At 41.2% G+C, this 17074-nt stretch overlaps 1 protein-coding gene across 1 annotated transcript in view; it reads left to right on the forward strand.

Moving 5' to 3' along the window:
- Positions 1-17074, forward strand: part of MCTP2 (multiple C2 and transmembrane domain containing 2) — a 141615-nt gene that overhangs the window by 39495 nt on the left and 85046 nt on the right. Inside the window, exons 8-9 of the mRNA XM_011357278.2 lie at positions 5314-5478; positions 7651-7781. Coding sequence (XP_011355580.1) covers positions 5314-5478; positions 7651-7781 — 296 coding nt within the window. The remainder of the gene's footprint in view (positions 1-5313; positions 5479-7650; positions 7782-17074) is intronic.

Consider the following 17074-nt stretch of genomic DNA (forward strand, 5'->3'; position numbering starts at 1 on the left):
CATTCCTGTTTGAGGATCACTGGTGAGACTAAGGTGTAAAGTGGGGTGCTCGGAAGAGTAGAAGACAAAGCTAGAGACGGAAGAAGAGTGGGCCCAGTAGGCCAGGAGCCGGCACTGCTAAAGCAAACCTTCGGTAGGGCCGGGATGAGGGCGAGGCAGGTGGGGTGCCCAGGGTGCAAACGTAAGGTGGCACGCAGGCCCAGGTGCCAGCCCTGTCGTTGCAGAAACCCGAGAGTAAGAGCCTCACGTGCTTTGCCGTAGCCCCAGTCCCAGATGGGGTGGTGCCAGGGTATGCTGAGTGAAGAAGAGACGTAGAAACACGGGCAGAAGGGTGGGCCAGCACGATGACTTATGTGCATCCGGAAATACTAGGCGATGAGTGCTGTTGCCTATGAACACAACACTGAACTTGAGTTTCCTAGAGGTCGGGGCAAAAAAAGAAAATCTTCTATCACATGACCTTTCTTTTTTTTTTCTTTACGTTTTAATAGAAGCATTTTCCTTGTCCCGAACCCTGAGAGTCATTGGGTATTTGTAGACTTTATCAATTTTTTAAAAATCTTCTCATAACCTAATTTTTTATTTTTTTTTAAGTGCAAAAATTGAGCGATGGCATTCCCTCATAATTAAAAAATATTAAACCAGGTATGAAACTTTTCTAGCTAATATCTTTCTACACGTAGATTATTCGTATCCTTGGGACCGTGATCCAGTTTTCGTCTACAAATTTAAATCTCATCTTCCCTGTCCATGTCCACGTGGGAAATTTAAGAGGCTTTCTTTACATCCTTACGCAAAGAGTTTTGTATAGTTCTAGGAGAATTTATGCCTTCAGGCCCCTCCTCAGATGATACAAAGAAGCTACCTGGTGGGAGGTTTTCTGGGGAGCCTGCCGCACGAATGTATGGACCTTGTCACATCCCACTGTAAAAGCTGTTGACAATAAGCAGTGGTTTTACATGTAGAAAACGCTCAAAACGAATGCTTCAGAGAAATCTTTTATGGGCCGAATGTTCTTCCTTACCTTCTCTAAGCAGTGCCAACACAGTTACAGTCTTGTTTGATTCTTCATTTTACTTACTTACAAGCTTATTTCTTCCATGCGTTCGTTTTCACTGACTACGTTGTAATTTCTTACAATGACATAGGAAAAATAATGAATGAGGGTTAAAATAAGATGCCTTGGCAACCTCGGCATATCTATTATACTTCCAGAACCGGGACGGTATTGAAAGTACCCACAGAGTAGTTGGCACCTGGTAGGTACGCCCTACTAGAAAAATCTTGTGAAAATTCTTTTTCAACTCCCCCTTTTTAATTGTGATTTTTTTTTTTTTGTATTTTGTATTTCGTAATACAAAATGCAAGGGAACACTTTGCATACGTACCCCATGATATCGGTCAGCGCCATCAGTCCTGGACCACAGCGGAGCTAAATGTAATGTTGCTTTTGATGACCGCAGGCTGAGGCCCCAGCTTCGGGACTGCGTACCCCGCTTTCAGAATCTTCCTTTCCTCATGACCTCTCTGCCACTCTCCCTGGCTCAGGACAAGTAGGAGACACCAAGCTGACGTGTCTGTCATCTCTGGGTTTTCCTCTACGGTCATGCCAGGGCAGTGGGACACTGGAGTCCACGTCGCTGTCTCCCCAGAATGCCCCTTGGCCACGATCCTCATACGATGCACGTGGCTGGGCTGCCCACATTTCGTACAGATTCATTCCCCTGTCCCGGGAAGGTCAGTCTCCTCACTGTTTAGAGAGTCTGTCCGCAGTTCCAGGCCTTCTGAGGATCCCGTGCCCGAGGGCAGAAGCTGCACGGCGTGCTCTTCTAGTCTCATCCCCTCCCTTGCCTGCCTTCCTTGTCTGCGGGATTGTCACGATCTTGCAGCTGTTTACTTCTTATGAAAGTCTTTGTATTACTACGTGAAATATCACACCTTGCTTTCACTGTTCATAACTGACTTGTGTCTTTCCAATGGAAACCATTCTTTCTGTTTAGAAGAATGAGTGTGGGTATGGCTGGGGGTGTGGGCTGAGGGAGAGAGAGACTATGAATGAATCAACATAGAAATAGTCAAAGGTTCTGATCCTTTGGGAGAAGGAGAAGAATAACAAAACCCTGATGTACTATATTTTATCCGTTATGTCTGCTGAGAAATGAGGGTCAGGACCCAGAAACTTTGCTCTATCTCTCCCTGTTTGTTTCAGCTCAGGTGGGGTGGGCTTCTCCTTTGATGGGTCATTTCCTTTTCTCCTTTCACATTCCAAGCTGCATTAAGATGACAAATTTCACTTACAGGCTCCAGCACAGACATGAAAACCTGAGCTATTGAGCTAACAAGAGCGAGTGCAGAGGAGTCAGTCTGTTTACTGTGGGGAGGAAGGGAGTATTTGAAGGGCACAGAAGATTCCGAGAGCCCAGCTCTGCGTCCGAGCTCGCACGGGATGGCCCAGGTGCTGCTCCCAGCCAGACCGTGCCCTGAAGCCTCACCACAAGTCTCTAGGGTGGAAGAGAAATGTTAAATTAATTAAGAAACTCCTTTAAAGCCCATACACATATCCCAGAATGCACTGCGAGCAGATGCGACTTTATCTGGATATAACCTTACAGTGAGCTTTGCAGAGACATTCAGGGTGAAATAAGTAGAATAAAGGTCTTGTGTTCTTTTCAGTCTGTGAACTGTGCAAAAAAAAAAATACTGCTCTTTTCCTAGCCCTGCGTTTAGTAAGGGGGGAAAAAATCTTGGACAGCAAAGAACAAGTCTGTCACATCAAACACGAGTGCGTTGAGTACTAAAATGTTCAAAGTCCGACTGAGATAGATAAAGCCTTTGATGGGAAGTGGATATTTCCCAGGGACATTACAAGCAATAATCCAGATGTTACGGTGTAATGCAGCGAGTGTCCACGGACAGATTGGAAGGCCCAGCCAAGCCGCGCCTGGTGTAGGCCTGAGCCTTGCCCTCCCATGCTGTTCCGCCATATGGAACCTATCTCTAGGCCCCCTTAATAACCAGCTTTGGATTCCATTTTCACAGAGCTCATAGAGCTAAGTGGGGCCGTTTTATGGACAAGTTAGATAGAAGCCTTTCCAAGATAAACACGCGATTTGAAATTAGGACATACCAAGCCGCAAAATTATTTTAGGGCATATTTCATGGAAGCACTGCCATTTTTCTTAGGCACTTGCCAGACTGTAGGATGCCCTTTGATCCCTTGTGGACATTACTCCTTCTTTATAAAAAGGATTTTGAAATAGTTTCAGTGTTTAGGGAGGAATATATCTGTCGGAACTTTGAAGCATGGCCATGGGACAGGTCATGCATTAGCTTGTTGGTTGGCAAGTCAAACTTTAAGAAGAAAAAAAACAAAAAAGGAAGTTGCAGCAGGACATATGAATCAAAATCTCATTTTCTTTTAAAAGATAGAAGTTTTCAGCCCATGTGCTTAATAAGCTATAAAATGTATTAAGTGTGTCTACATTTATATGTACGCATTTCGATGTATAAATACAGATGCACATATGTATTTATATGTGTGTCTGTCTGTAATGTGATGGTGTGTGTTGTTCTGAAATACAAAATTGCTTAACATTAACTACTTCATAAGCTTTCATTATGGAATAGATCAGATCCACAACCCAACTGTAAATGGAAGTTGAGAAAGAATTTTTCACCTTCTACACAGGAGAGGGTTATTTTTTTCTCTTTAAAATTAAATTTTTTCTCATCTGCCCTCCCATCTCTGTGTCAGCTCACCCCAAACCTGTGTGTGTGTGCGCGCGTGCGTGCGTGCGTGTGTGTGTGCGTGCAGTTTGGGAGTAAAGATTTCTTTAAATGCATTGTGTTTAAGGTAGTTATGAAATGGTCAGCCAAACGCTTGGTGTGGCATTGCTCCATCGTTTACCCAGAGAGGCAGAGTGACGTGTATTGGATGACATAAGCTGGTATGTAATTAATATGGTACTGACGTACCGTTTCATGTGATGAATTGTGACTAACTGGTGTCCAAGCAAATTGGTGTCTAAACGATCTCAAAGATATATTGAGCAGGTGACAGGAATGAATATATAGTGTTGGAAATTCATTGCTTTACTGTGATGCTCGGTGCCATTTACATTCTTCAGTCCATTTATTTCTCCTTCCAATAAAGCAGTCTATGCTTGTGCCATTTCACTTATTGAATGGAGAACGTAAATGAACTCCTCCAACTAAATGCAGCATGTGTGGCTCGTATTGGGATCCTCAGTCAAACAAACTAACCATAAAAAGATATTGTTGAGACTGTCAGGGAGATGTGAACATGTGCTGGGTATTTAACGATATTAGGGAATTATGACGACTTCTGTTGAATATGATCATGGCATGGCACTTACATAGAAACAAATATGGATTTTGCTTTTAGATATTTCAACTAGGAAAAAAAAAACAAAACAAAAAACCAGCTGAAGGATAGATGAAATAAGATTGGCCGAATGTTGAATCTGGTGAACGAGCACATGGAGATTTGTTACCCTATTCTCTCTATCTTTGTGTGTTTGAAATTTACAAGTGGAAATGAAAAATAAAGTCTGCTCATCCTCTTTACAATTTAACAATAGGGGATGTTTGCCTTTCTTTTTGTATTCTGTTTAAGGGGTGTGTGAGTGGACATGAGTTATAGAATTTAGAAAAGGAAAAAATAAGTTAACAGCTACTGAGCCCCTGCTGGGTTCCAGGAACTGTGCTGTGCACTTTATAACACCCTTTCCACCCCCGAGGTCCGCAGAGCTCCTCTGGCTGGCCGGCTGATCTCAGGCAGGCTCTTTCTGGAGCTGTGGACCTCACAGTCGTGTGAGCTTTTTAGTAGTAGCCCGAGGAATAAAGAGAAGTGGGGACAGATGCCAGCGCGGAGGATACATTCAAATCCATTCTTTCTAAATGCCCAGAGGTATTTCGTCTCCCTGCAAAGCAGTGCTTTGTTCCTATAGCTCTATTTCCCAGAATGCCTTTCTTCCCTTCCTACCATTAAAATAACCAAAGGCCCAGTCGAAGTGTTTCTAGGAGAGCTCTGGGGGGGGAGTACAGGCCAGCGCCAAATGCAAATGGTGCTCACGTTCATCCTTCCCTACATTGCTACACATTCAGCTCTTGAGAAGGAAATCGCATAAACTGTGATTGCAGGTTTTCACAACCAATGAAGAATAATAACACTGTCGCCAGGCAGGGAGTGCTCTTCATAATCAAATATTGAAAGCTGGAATGCCTGTGATTACCAAGGTCGCACTCAAGAATTATCAGCAAGTTGATCTGTCATCTTTATTTTTTGCCTAGTCCTCTTTGATACGCCACCTACGACTCTCAGACTCCTTGAAAAAGAACCAACTCTGGAACGGGATTATAAGCATAACTTTGTTGGAAGGAAAGAATGTCTCAGGAGGAAACATGACAGAGATGTTTGTCCAGTTAAAACTGGGAGATCAGAGGTATAAAAGTAAGGTAAGTTCTGTCAATTTAAGGAGGACGGTATCCTTAACAGTCAATTTAAAAAAAAGAGAAAAAATATTTCCCACTCTAAATTTCACGAGACTAGAAGTAATTTATTTTAACCCTCTTAACTATATTGGGATTATCCCAGAAAACAAAATAATTGTACAGATGCAGTCAATTAACATGGGTATTTGATTGCTTAGCGTACTTTAATGCAGGAATTAGAGCTAGAGAAAGCTTATTAAGTAATAGATTTGAATGCATGATTTATTTCCATTTCGAAAATAAGTAAGCAAACTTTGTTTTGTAAAATGCGGGAAAGGATAACTAAATGTTTTCTAAATCCAACAAAAATAAAAGTGTTATATATGTAATATTTGGATTGCAATATTTAAGATAACTAAAAATATTTTCAAAATTATATAGTTTGCTTTTTCTTATTTGTTAGTATTTACACAAAAAATAGACTTCTAGTGTTCCTGTATTTTTGCTATGATAAAAAAAAAAGCTAAAGTATTGAAAGTGATTTGTTTTGAAGAAAAGTAATAGCATTTTTAGCTGTCTTTAAAAATCAGTCATCTTATTCCGCCAATCCAAATTCCATTTATTTTTTAATCTTAGTAATTTGGTGTGGTTTTTATTTCAAAAACCATAGTCTCCAAACCATGGTAATTAATTAGTTTTACATAACTGTCAGACAGGAGTATTTCCCATGTTTTATGGATTGAGGGAACGAGGGTACTTGAAAGTGAAGTCACTTGCCAAAAGCCACATAATAAAAAAACATCAGTGGAAGATTTTGAAAATAGACCCAAGAATAGTTGCAGTTCGGGCTTTCCCGTGTAGAAGACACAACAGATGCAGACAAGTTGGAAGATGATTTAGGGAGCTAAGAGGCTGTCTCTGCCGTACAGTTTTTAGCGCAAAATCAAATACGAACTGTCTTTTACTCTAACACAAGGACTAGAGAATTGAAGCTCACACTGACAAACTGTTTATAAAGGATGTGAAACACTGAGGGTGAGTTACGGCAGAAATATGAGGCAGATAATTATTTTAACCAGCTAGTTTCGGGCCATACCTCACAGAGAGTGAGCTCAGGGTTACCACAACCCTCCACTAAGATTCATTTAGCCAGCCGGGGTCAGGCTAAGGATTTATAGAAAAATTATTCACCGCCAGGCACATTTAGCCCTCTGGACTAAGGAGAAGTGTAGAATTAGTCCAGTGTCTGCTACATTCCCCCTTGGGGGATATTGCATTTAATTTGTGGTCTAATAGTTTCTTTTTCCTTCATGGTTTCTAAATTCTGTGATCTGATATATTAAGCCCAATGTGAAAAACAGCTTAAATGATGTTACATGATGTTGGCTGCAGCTGAGGTCCGACTTGTCCCTTTTTATTCATGCAGTAATGGCTGGCGCTAAGATTTAATAGTTGATGCTGTGCCCTTAGAGCCTGATACTCAGTGGCCAGCATTTCTGCTCGCTTGTTATTCACCATTTAAATCTCTGTGTAAATGAAACAAAAATGAAAATCCTGACAGTGAATCAAACACACAAGCAGTTTGGAATCACTCTCGGAGAACACAAAACCACTTGTGGAGTTTTCAGACCATCTCGTTAATTTTTAAATTTGGCTGCAGTGGAATTTCCTAGTCTTTCTCTCCCTCTAGAGACTGGACCCAGTAAACTTGGGTTTAAAAACAAGCAGCAATGTATAAGTTATGGGTTTCTTGTGTAATGCATCCGACAGATGTTAAGACCCCAAACTATTAATTTATATAGTTCTTAAGCCAGTGCTGAATGAATGTGCCAATAAAAATGTCACTTGAATTTGATTAACCAATTAATAGTATTTTCTGTGATAGGACAACTGTAAAATATCTACTGAGATTTGTCATATATATTATATGTGTATCTATGTATATGTAACTTATGGTTTCTTTTTTTAACTTGGTGGATAAATGATTGAATCTGGGGGTCGGCTAAAAGAGTCGTGATGCTTTGCCCCAAACTTGGAAGTCCCTTTTTTTCCCAAAAAAGGAAAGTTTAACATTGTAAGGGACAGACAGGCACGTCATCACTCTCTGCCGCAGTTTAGAAATGAAATTAATGTGTAGCTGCTGTAGCGACGAATGGCATTGAAAGAAAATAAATATTATAACCGCATGTTTTCTAGACACTGTGTAAGAGTGCAAATCCGCAGTGGCGGGAAGAGTTTGACTTTCACTACTTCTCTGACAGGATGGGCATCTTGGACATTGAAGTGTGGGGAAAGGACAGCAAAAAGCACGAGGAGCGTCTGGGCACGTGAGTCCACTCTGCTTTCTACACGCTGGGAGCCGGGTCGTGCGACTCGTTTCTGCGGGAGGCTGGTCTTTATCTGTGGGGCTTAGATTAAAACCTCATGTTTTCACCCCAAGGAGCTAGAAGTAAGCTGGACCTGAACCTAGGGAAAATATATGCTTTTTAATTGGTAAACGTCATTTAGTATTGATTGAAACAAGATAATTGTACGTGTTTATATACATTTCCAAAGGACCTTGTAATTTTGGTTTTGCTGCTTAGCGAACTACTGTATAATTTAGTAACAATATGAAGCTAGGTGTCCCGAAATAATGGAAAAATTTTCAACGTCGTTGATGAACTTTGTGTCAAACCATAATGAAACCTATTGAGGCCGGGTCTATTTTTCTTTCATTGCTTTTACTTTGGACTCTCTCAACGTAATCGATTCATATATCACGGACAGTGCTACGAGTATTACAGCTTCCTTCTAGGGTTGTAGTAAGAAAACCGTTCGATGAGATTGTGCCTGCACCGTGGCTGGCTCACAGTGAGCACGAAGGAAGTGCCGGTGGGAGCAGACATCATCTCTGACCTGAACAGCCTGCAAGTCAGCAGCCTCCTTCTCATTTTAGAGATGAGCAAATGGAGCGCGGGAGGTTTACAGACGGCTTCAGAGCGGCGGGATTCCGTGTTTCCAAGCTCGGAGTTCCTTCCGCCAGGTCTCGGCCTTTCATTCCTCCCATATACGGTTTGTCCACAAATCTTAAATTTAGAACAGAAGCGTTTAAAGGGCTTTCAACAATTGCTCGTCATTTTTCTCAAACCAAGTTCTCTGGAAGCCCGAATTCAGGGAGATGCCTCCGATCACCCCTTGGAGAATGTGGGGTCTCCTGAAACCCCCCTCGGGCCAGAGCATCATCTCAGCTTTTACCCATTAGGGCTCCATGTGAAGGGAGAGTTTTATTGCTGAAAACTACAGATCGAAAAAAACTCCTTTTTTATAGATGAGGAAATGCAGAGGCCTAGAAAAGTGATATATTTTTTTTAATGAACATAGAATTTCGAGGCTGAAGTGGGATGAGCCCCAAATAACCCGGGATCTCGTGCAGAGCCTTTTCTCTGTGAAATACTTAGCACAGTGTCTGCTTCACACCGCGTTAGCTCTTCCTGCTGGCGTCACCCCATCCCACCTCAGTGACTCATCCTGAGAGAGAGAGATGCGTGGGGAGTTTGGAATTCACGGGCCATCCCTCTCATGCTTCTTCACAGAGACGCCTGTTGCATGGAACTGTCTGCCATATTGCAGAATGTTCCCTACATTTGGCTGTCACCAACCTGACCCTGGTAACTTTCCCCAATTATTGTGTGGAAGATACACCCAAAGAAACACAGCACATCCACACTCCATCACGCATGTGCAGACACCCCCTAGGAGAGCAGCTCTGACATCAGTGGACACCTCGGCACTTCGTCCTCCACGTGTCATAGCCCTGGTCGCATTGCTTTGCAAGGAGCAGTCGTGGCTTCATTGGCTGTCTGCCATTGAAGAATTTAAGAATGAGAATGCTCAAACCCATTTTAACTGGACTGCCTCAGCTTTCTGGTTTCCGGTAGCAAACGAGATCATGCGACACTCCAGCTCATGCGAGAGGTCTGACTGTGGCCCAGCATTTCACAAATATTACCTGTCAGATTTCTAGTTTAGTCTCATCTCTGCCTTCTCCATGTACACAGGGTAACTGAGACACCTCAGACGCTTCTCAGTACTCCTGACCCTTGTCACCGCTGTGACAGAGCAGTGCCCTGCCAGCACCCACTGGTAGGAGGATGAGAAACTCTGTGCTAGCACATGGAGCAAGGACAAGTTATGTAAATGTGTGAACGCAGAGAACTCCATGTCCCGAGGCGTTATCTGAATGGGGGAGTTTGGACCTCCAGTGATGAATGGCCAACGTTTTATTTTAGTTGGTACAAAGAATAATGCCCTCTTCATTTCACATGTCATCGTGCTGTCATGTTTCTTTCTCATAATAGGAAGTGCTCTTCCCAATGAGTGTTAAGTCTCTGCACAGACACAAAAACTAATTTAAGATGTCCCTTCCATTCCATGTTTTGTCATTTGGGTATTCATTTATTATTTTACCTATTTCCTGTTTGTAACTGAGAAGTATGCCTGCCCTCGTATCTATTCCGTCCTTCCTCTTCATGGATTTTTAAAGGACTTTTTTGGGGGGTGGGGGGTCGGGAGTGGGTATCCTTTTCCTTTTTCCTCTCCTGAGGTACAAAAAGTAACAAAAGCATCTCTTGGGAGCTGGTTACACGGCCGTACTCGGCACCAAACTTCCAGGTGGGGTGAGACCCACCCTAATATATTTACTGCTTCTCAGAGTGAAAGGAAAGATTGTGCTGGCATATGCATATTGCAGACCAGTTCCTTACTATTTCTTCTTATTTTAAATTTTTTTCCCTCATTTTATTTTTTTATTTTCGTTGTTATAATTCTAAGACTCGGTTGTTTTATCTCCCAACTGTCGGAAATGCCTTTTTGTATTAGGATTACTTTTGACCGTGTGAACGAGTTACACCCAGCTCCCAAGTCCTGTCTCATATTTTCTTTCCGTGTAATGCCAATGCTAAGAATTTAAAACTCTCCATGGCCTCTAAGGAAACTCTCGTCAGTGACACTTCCCCTCGTAGGCGGTTTCACATGAAGGAAGGAACAGCAGCCTCTGAGCTGGACGTCCTGAGCTTGCTGGTAACCACATGGCATGTGAGCCGTGTGACCTTGGGCAATGAACTCCTGGTGGAATCTGGTTCCCTGCCTGTGCGATGGGGTCTCTGGCCAACAGGCAGAGTCACCGTGACTATCAGCAACAATGTCTGTTTGATACCTACGCATTTCTGAGCACTCCACTGGTAGATTTCATTATTACTATGAATTGTGAAATTTTTCCATATGGTTACCTTAGATCCTCACGACATTTGCAACTGAAATCATGCCATTTAAGTACATGAAATATGACTAGTAAAATTTAGCATTTTTTTCAAAATAGTATAGACATTTTAAATATTTTTTAAAAGAAGAGACTAGTGAATTTCTTTGAAGACATGGTGGGAAGGATGTTCGCTGACTGAAGGACCAAACAGTGTAAGTTAGTCTGAACAATACTGGGTTTTATAGCTGTGGATGAAAAGCTGGAATACTGGTCAGTTATGTGAAAAAAATCACATTGTCGTTGGTGGGTTGCTAGCTTAGTGGCAGTTAAAACATGGTCCTACCTGGACCACGGATAGCCAGCCTTGTCCAGGTTCTCCGGAGTCCTTTGGAGCTTTGTGAAATCCCACATCATGACGCACCTGAGCCCACAGGTAACTCCTGAGGACGTCAGGGCTGGTGAGACGAAGGTGGTTGAGCAGTTCCAACACCCCCCGGGACAATAGTGTCTATTAACTCTAGAGTTTATTAATGAGCAAAAAAAAAAGACAGTCTCTGATCTTAGAGTCTATCAGTCACCCAGAGACAGTGAAATTTTGGGGAGGGGAGTAAGAAATAAAGCTAAGATTAACCTGCTCCAACTGTTAAACAAAATGGCGAGAATATAAATTATAGACTCTAACTTATAGACTGCCCTATGGTCAACCTGTACCCTTTCAAAATAATCATATCACTTTCTGGAAGTATATATTACATTTCAAGGTGATGCTAGAGATTAATTTGTTATACTGTAGTCTAGACCTTATTTAGCTTGAAGAATTTAAAAATGAGAATGCTCAAACCCATTTTAACTGGACGGCCTCAGAGTCTCACCCCTCAGTCCCACAGGGTGCCTTAGAAAGTGACTCTGACATTCTGCCGGTTTATTAGTGACTCCCATGCTGTGGAAACTCAGGGCTGGACTCTTTCTCTGGACAGATTGCATTCCGTGTCGTCCATCTGCTTTTACAGCCAGGCTTGACACATTCACCGTTTTCTTCCTGTTCGCCTCCTTCCTTAGCCTCTAAGATTTACAGCTTTTAAAACTGTAACGCTCTTTTCTGCCCCTTGCATTTAAGTTAAAAGCTGACCAGTCTGTAATATAAAACATAGAATTATGGTAATGAAGAAGAGGTTAAAAGCTATCATGGCAAGTGAAACTTGAGCAGGTTTGGCTGACTGATATGGTAAAATTATGTGTTGAATTAAAACATTAAAATGCCGTGGGATTAATGGAGAGCGACAGGAACAGAAGGTCAGAAAGAATGCTACGTCAGCACATTAACTGCCTGTGGACTAAAGAGGATAGCTTAAATATACGCCTGTTGCAGAGGGGGGAAAAGTAATTTAGCCCTTGTTTTCTTCACGTGAATAGAATCATGAACTTTTCAATCTGGGTGTTACCTAGTAAATATATTTCCATTCCTTTCTTACATAGAGGAGGAAATAGAGACGGCCAAAGATTTAGTTCATTAGCAAAAAAACACTGGCTTTATAATTTGGACATTTTAATCTTGAGTTTTGTTGTATCGCAGATAATCCTTTGTTCATTTTATTCAACAAATACAGAGCACATCATATATCAGACAGCCTGCCAAGTGCTAAGGGTAAAGGGGGAAATAACATGGGTATGGGTCCTATCCCAGGCACTAATAAGTTTTGGGCCACAGCCATTCAGCAGGCGGTGCCTCGGGGGTAGAAGGAGGTGGCTTCTTGGAAGAACAGAGGTCTGAGCTGAGCCCTGTAAGGTGGGAGGTGGTTAACCCAACAAGGACATTGGAGAAGAACCTTCCCAGAAACGTGGGACAACAAAGGCCAGGCCTAGAGAGGAGGGGGAACACATTCTGAGAAACTCGAAAGGTATCGAGATGGGTGGGTGGGGCCACGACATGAGAGGAGAGAGCAGAGCAGCGTGAGGTCACAAAGCCATCAGATTCCATCTCGGGCAAATCAACCATGGCAGCTCCTCCTCTCTAGGCAAAAACTCAATGGTGACTCTGCTCTTTTGTTTCTATAATGTAAAGCTAGGTATCATAGTGGAGCTGTTATTAATGGAATATTTTAAGATCTGATTTTGGAAGGAGAATTTCCTGGTCACCTAAGGGCCAGGGTTTAGCGCCTTCTGAATGGCTGTCCAAACATCGTCACTCTCCTTGCATATGAGGTCGCACATGATGCCAGATGCCATGGGAACAGATCTGATTTGCTAATGTGCGTTAATCACATTTCCTACATAGGTGCCCTGAGCATGTGTTTACCACATTGGTCTAGCAGATAGAAGAGCAGTTTCATAAGGTGCATTGCTTTATCATATATTTTATTTACAAACACTCCGTTGGATATGTTGGCCAGGGTTTCTTGGGCTATGGCGAGTCAAAAGTTATTTTTAAAAAAAATTATTCTTGGGTCAGTATCTCTGAGACCTTTACCAGTGTGTTTGTACTGTCACCAATCTATCTCATAAATTTTTAAAATACTTCCATTGGTGTAATTCACCACCTCTAAATTATTAGCATTTCTCCAGGTCACCAGGCATCAGCAAACTAGGCCTCCTTGGCCATGCCCAGAGTAAAGTTTTATTGGAAAACAGCCTTGTTCATTTGTTTGCATCATCTATTACTGCTTTCATGCTACAAGGGGAGAGTTTAGCAGTTGCAACAGAGACCATATGGGCCCACAAACCAGAACTATTACTTTCTGGCCCTACATAGGAAAAATGATCTAAGTGCCTATCATTTATTAAAGTTGGTGTGACTTTTTAATGATACTCGAAAACTTCATTATGAGAGCCTCCACACCGCATATCTGAAAACTAAGTTTCTTTTTCAAAGAAAATTTGCATCTACACTAGTAAGCTAAGTTTTCATAAATGCTCATAAAAGAGCGCCGTTTTTGTAGAGTTTGGGAAGAAATTTAGGGGATACAAAATGAAAGAGAAAAAGAATATGGAATGACATCTGTAAAATTCTGGAACTGCACAGTGAGTGAGCGGTGTTGAAAGAAATGAGAAAGAAGGAAGGATTCGTGTGTTTGGATGGGCCCAGGAGGCCGGGCTGGGCCTGTCCTCCTGGGCATCCTCGGGGGCTAACACTGCGCTCTGCCCACAACAGTTAACTAAAGATAAAAGAAATCCTTTCAAAGAACCGATTCTGTAGTACTTCATTCAGTAGCACCTAAAAAGAATTAAGAGATCGACCAAACTATTTACTGTTTTCTCAGGGTAGAATCTGGCACACTGTAGAAAATGAAAGCAGCAGCCTTGGATTCTCCTTTCAAGATTTTTATACTAAACATGTATTTAATGAATGTATTTCAGAATGTTTATATCTTAAGGATTCTAGATTTTAGAGTATTTATCTTTACTTGAGCTTAAAACTAAAATTTGTTCACGTGATACTTACTTCTCTTTAGAAGGTTTGATGAGTATTGTAGTAAAAGTGTCTGAAATTCTGAAGAAGTCCTTTTTAAAAAAAAAAAAAAAAAAGATGTTCTACTGCTTTTGCTGAAAATACGGTCACCCCTCTCTAGCCTGGGGTTAATCCCAGTCGATCTTCCAGCCTCTCGTGAGCCTCCAGAGCTTCTGGTTGTCCTTCAGACGTGAGGATGAGCTGGAGCAATGTGGACCGAGACCGAAACAGAGGAAAATGGTGGCCCGGAGGACAGGGTTTTGCATGAAATTCATTTCTTGTTACTCCCGTCTTTTCTCCTTTTTTTTTTTTTTCTTTTCTTTCCAGAATGTGGGAATAAATGGGGAAGCCAGATGGATGGAAGAGATTGAGAGAGCAGTTCAGTTGTAGAAGGTTTATAGGAAGTCAGCTTTGGAGGGAGGCTGGTTGATAACCGTCCAGAGAAGGTAGCTTTAAATGGATTCTTAAGACCTAAGACATCAATCCACAGGATGGGGCAGGGACCCTAAGAGGCTGGGTCATAACCCACGTGCAAAGGATCAAGGTTTAATTTTGATTGACATGATGCTGACACATCAGTTTAATTTGCTCTTTCAAGTCCCCAGAGAGTAAAAGTAAGTATTTGGCTGAATTCTCTCATTAATTAACTGAGAATGTAAAATCCATTCAGTTTGTGCTGTGAAACCCTCAATCTGTTGTTTACGGGGCTCTTTTATCTAAAATAGGCAGAGCTATTTCCATGTAAGTGTTCTTTTTTCATTATCCAAGTAATGTTTAAAAACGTGGTAGGTACAGAAGTTTCCCAGTAGACAAATGACGGAAAGTTTGTGAAAATGTGTAATTTTCTGAGAAGAAACCCATTGTTTGCTTTGCATTTCATCTGGTACATTATTCATCTTTTGTTTAAAAAAATAAACTGCTCTGTTCAAGTACATCGTACCTTTAAATGGTCACTGAGGGAGTTGGTAAAGTTATTGTAAATATGCTAATATTGTTCACAGTCTTTATAGATGACTTTTTAGAATTAATGTCAAGTCCATTTTGAATTATCTAAGAAAAATTTTATTATTACCTAATTATGCATCATTACACCCCCACTCAATAGCTGCTCTTGAGCTCTTGTTCAAGTAACTTTTGGTTGTTGGGGAAAAAAACAACAAAACCACCACCACAACAAAATGGCAGACTTCAAAGGATGAAAATAAATTGCCATTATTAATGATATTAAAACGAATGTGCCATAAATAGTTTACTGCTAATTTGGACTAATGAAAGTGACCACCAGAAGAAATTTTTACAAATTCAGATCTTCTGTCTTTCCATAAGAGCTTTATTAAATGAAAGTGTATATAACAATGTAAAATAATGTTTAGCAAACCGCTATATTGGTTAAGGAATTTGAGGGTACTTAGTTTTGTAGAAATGTCATAGTTAAAGCGAAATTTTTTTTCCAAGCAAAATTAATTCCCCACTTACATACTTGCTTATGGAATAAAAATATTTAGTAAACCCTCTCTTCATAATAGTAAGCTTTAACTTTGAAAGGTCTCTTATTGCTACAGAAAAACAATTTGTTTTGATTCAAATCATAGGGGTTTCATTTCTGTTTTCTTTTTCTTTTTCTTTGTACTGTGTCTTCAGTAGAAATACGTAATGAATTTATCTCATGCAAAAGTTCTCATAACTGGAGTCACTGTGTTAATTAGAAAATAAACACCAACATATATTTAATTTTATAGGTATCTGTCAATATGAAAATGCTTTTATTCTCTAGCAAAAACTGGTATAGACTTTTAATATTACTGATCTTTTCCTTTTTAATTGGGAAAGTGATCGCAAGCTTTCTTTCAAATTTATTAAATTGGAACTTTTCACATGTTCTCATGGCTTGAAATCATCATTGTTTGATAGTGTATTAGTTTACTCCTTCTAATTACATGCAAGCATACAAAGTCCACTGGAAATTTAGGGTAAGAATCCATCCTTGTCACACATTATGAGAGACAGTGCTTTTTATAAAGTCTTGAATATTTATCTTATTTAATAAATATGGAGGGCAAGTGAGAATCACACACACACACACACAGACACCCCAATTTCACCCTCCTGCGGTCCAGGCAAACCCAGAGTTTTCAGTGCTAAAGCAAGTAAGTGGCTTAGCACTTCAGCCCCCCTCTTTGGTGTTTGCTTCTGTATTTAAACGTATTTGAGGTTTTCAACATCCCAGAACATTGGCTGTTAAGGGGTGGAAAACATGCAATTTATAGCAGATGGGGCGGCCTTTCCTGGCAGTGCTGCTGAAATGGGATCAATCAGCAGCACTTCATGCTCCATTTGTCCAAAAACGAAAGCCACCCGGGGAAACCCCGCGGAACCGTGCCTATTAGGAAAACACCTTAACACGTTTCTTTAAATAAAAATTCGCCAGTTGGCATGAATCTGGAAGAAAATGGTTTTTTCATTAACCCTCTCCCACTTACATGTCTCTTGTCTTTTCTAACTTTTTTTTTTTGAACCCTTTATTCTCTTTGTTGGCAAAAGACAAAGCACAGAGAAGTCATTCAGAGCCATCATGCTGAAACTTTGAAACTCTTTTTCCCTCTCGTTCCCGATCTCATTGTTTTTCTGCAGACCTCACTTGGCAAAGATCCGACTCTTCTCTTTCCATTTGCCACTCCGTCCACGCTGCCTTCTCTTTAATTTTTTTTTTTTTCTTTACTTCTTCCTCTCCTTAATTTTAGAGTGTGCTAGGCTGGGGGTGACTACTGCAAGACAGGGAGCCCCTGCAACCTTCACTGCTCAATAAACCCGTGCCCAGACCCAGCAAAGTTTCAGAGACGATGAAATATAGAGGTGCTTTGGAGCTTCCAAAGCGGTCACGTGTTAACCGCTCTCTCTGCTTCCTGCAACTTCTCCAGGTGTAAAGTGGACAT

Source organism: Pteropus vampyrus, unplaced genomic scaffold (genome assembly GCF_000151845.1).
Source record: "Pteropus vampyrus isolate Shadow unplaced genomic scaffold, Pvam_2.0 Scaffold34, whole genome shotgun sequence".
Lineage (NCBI taxonomy): Eukaryota > Metazoa > Chordata > Mammalia > Chiroptera > Pteropodidae > Pteropus > Pteropus vampyrus.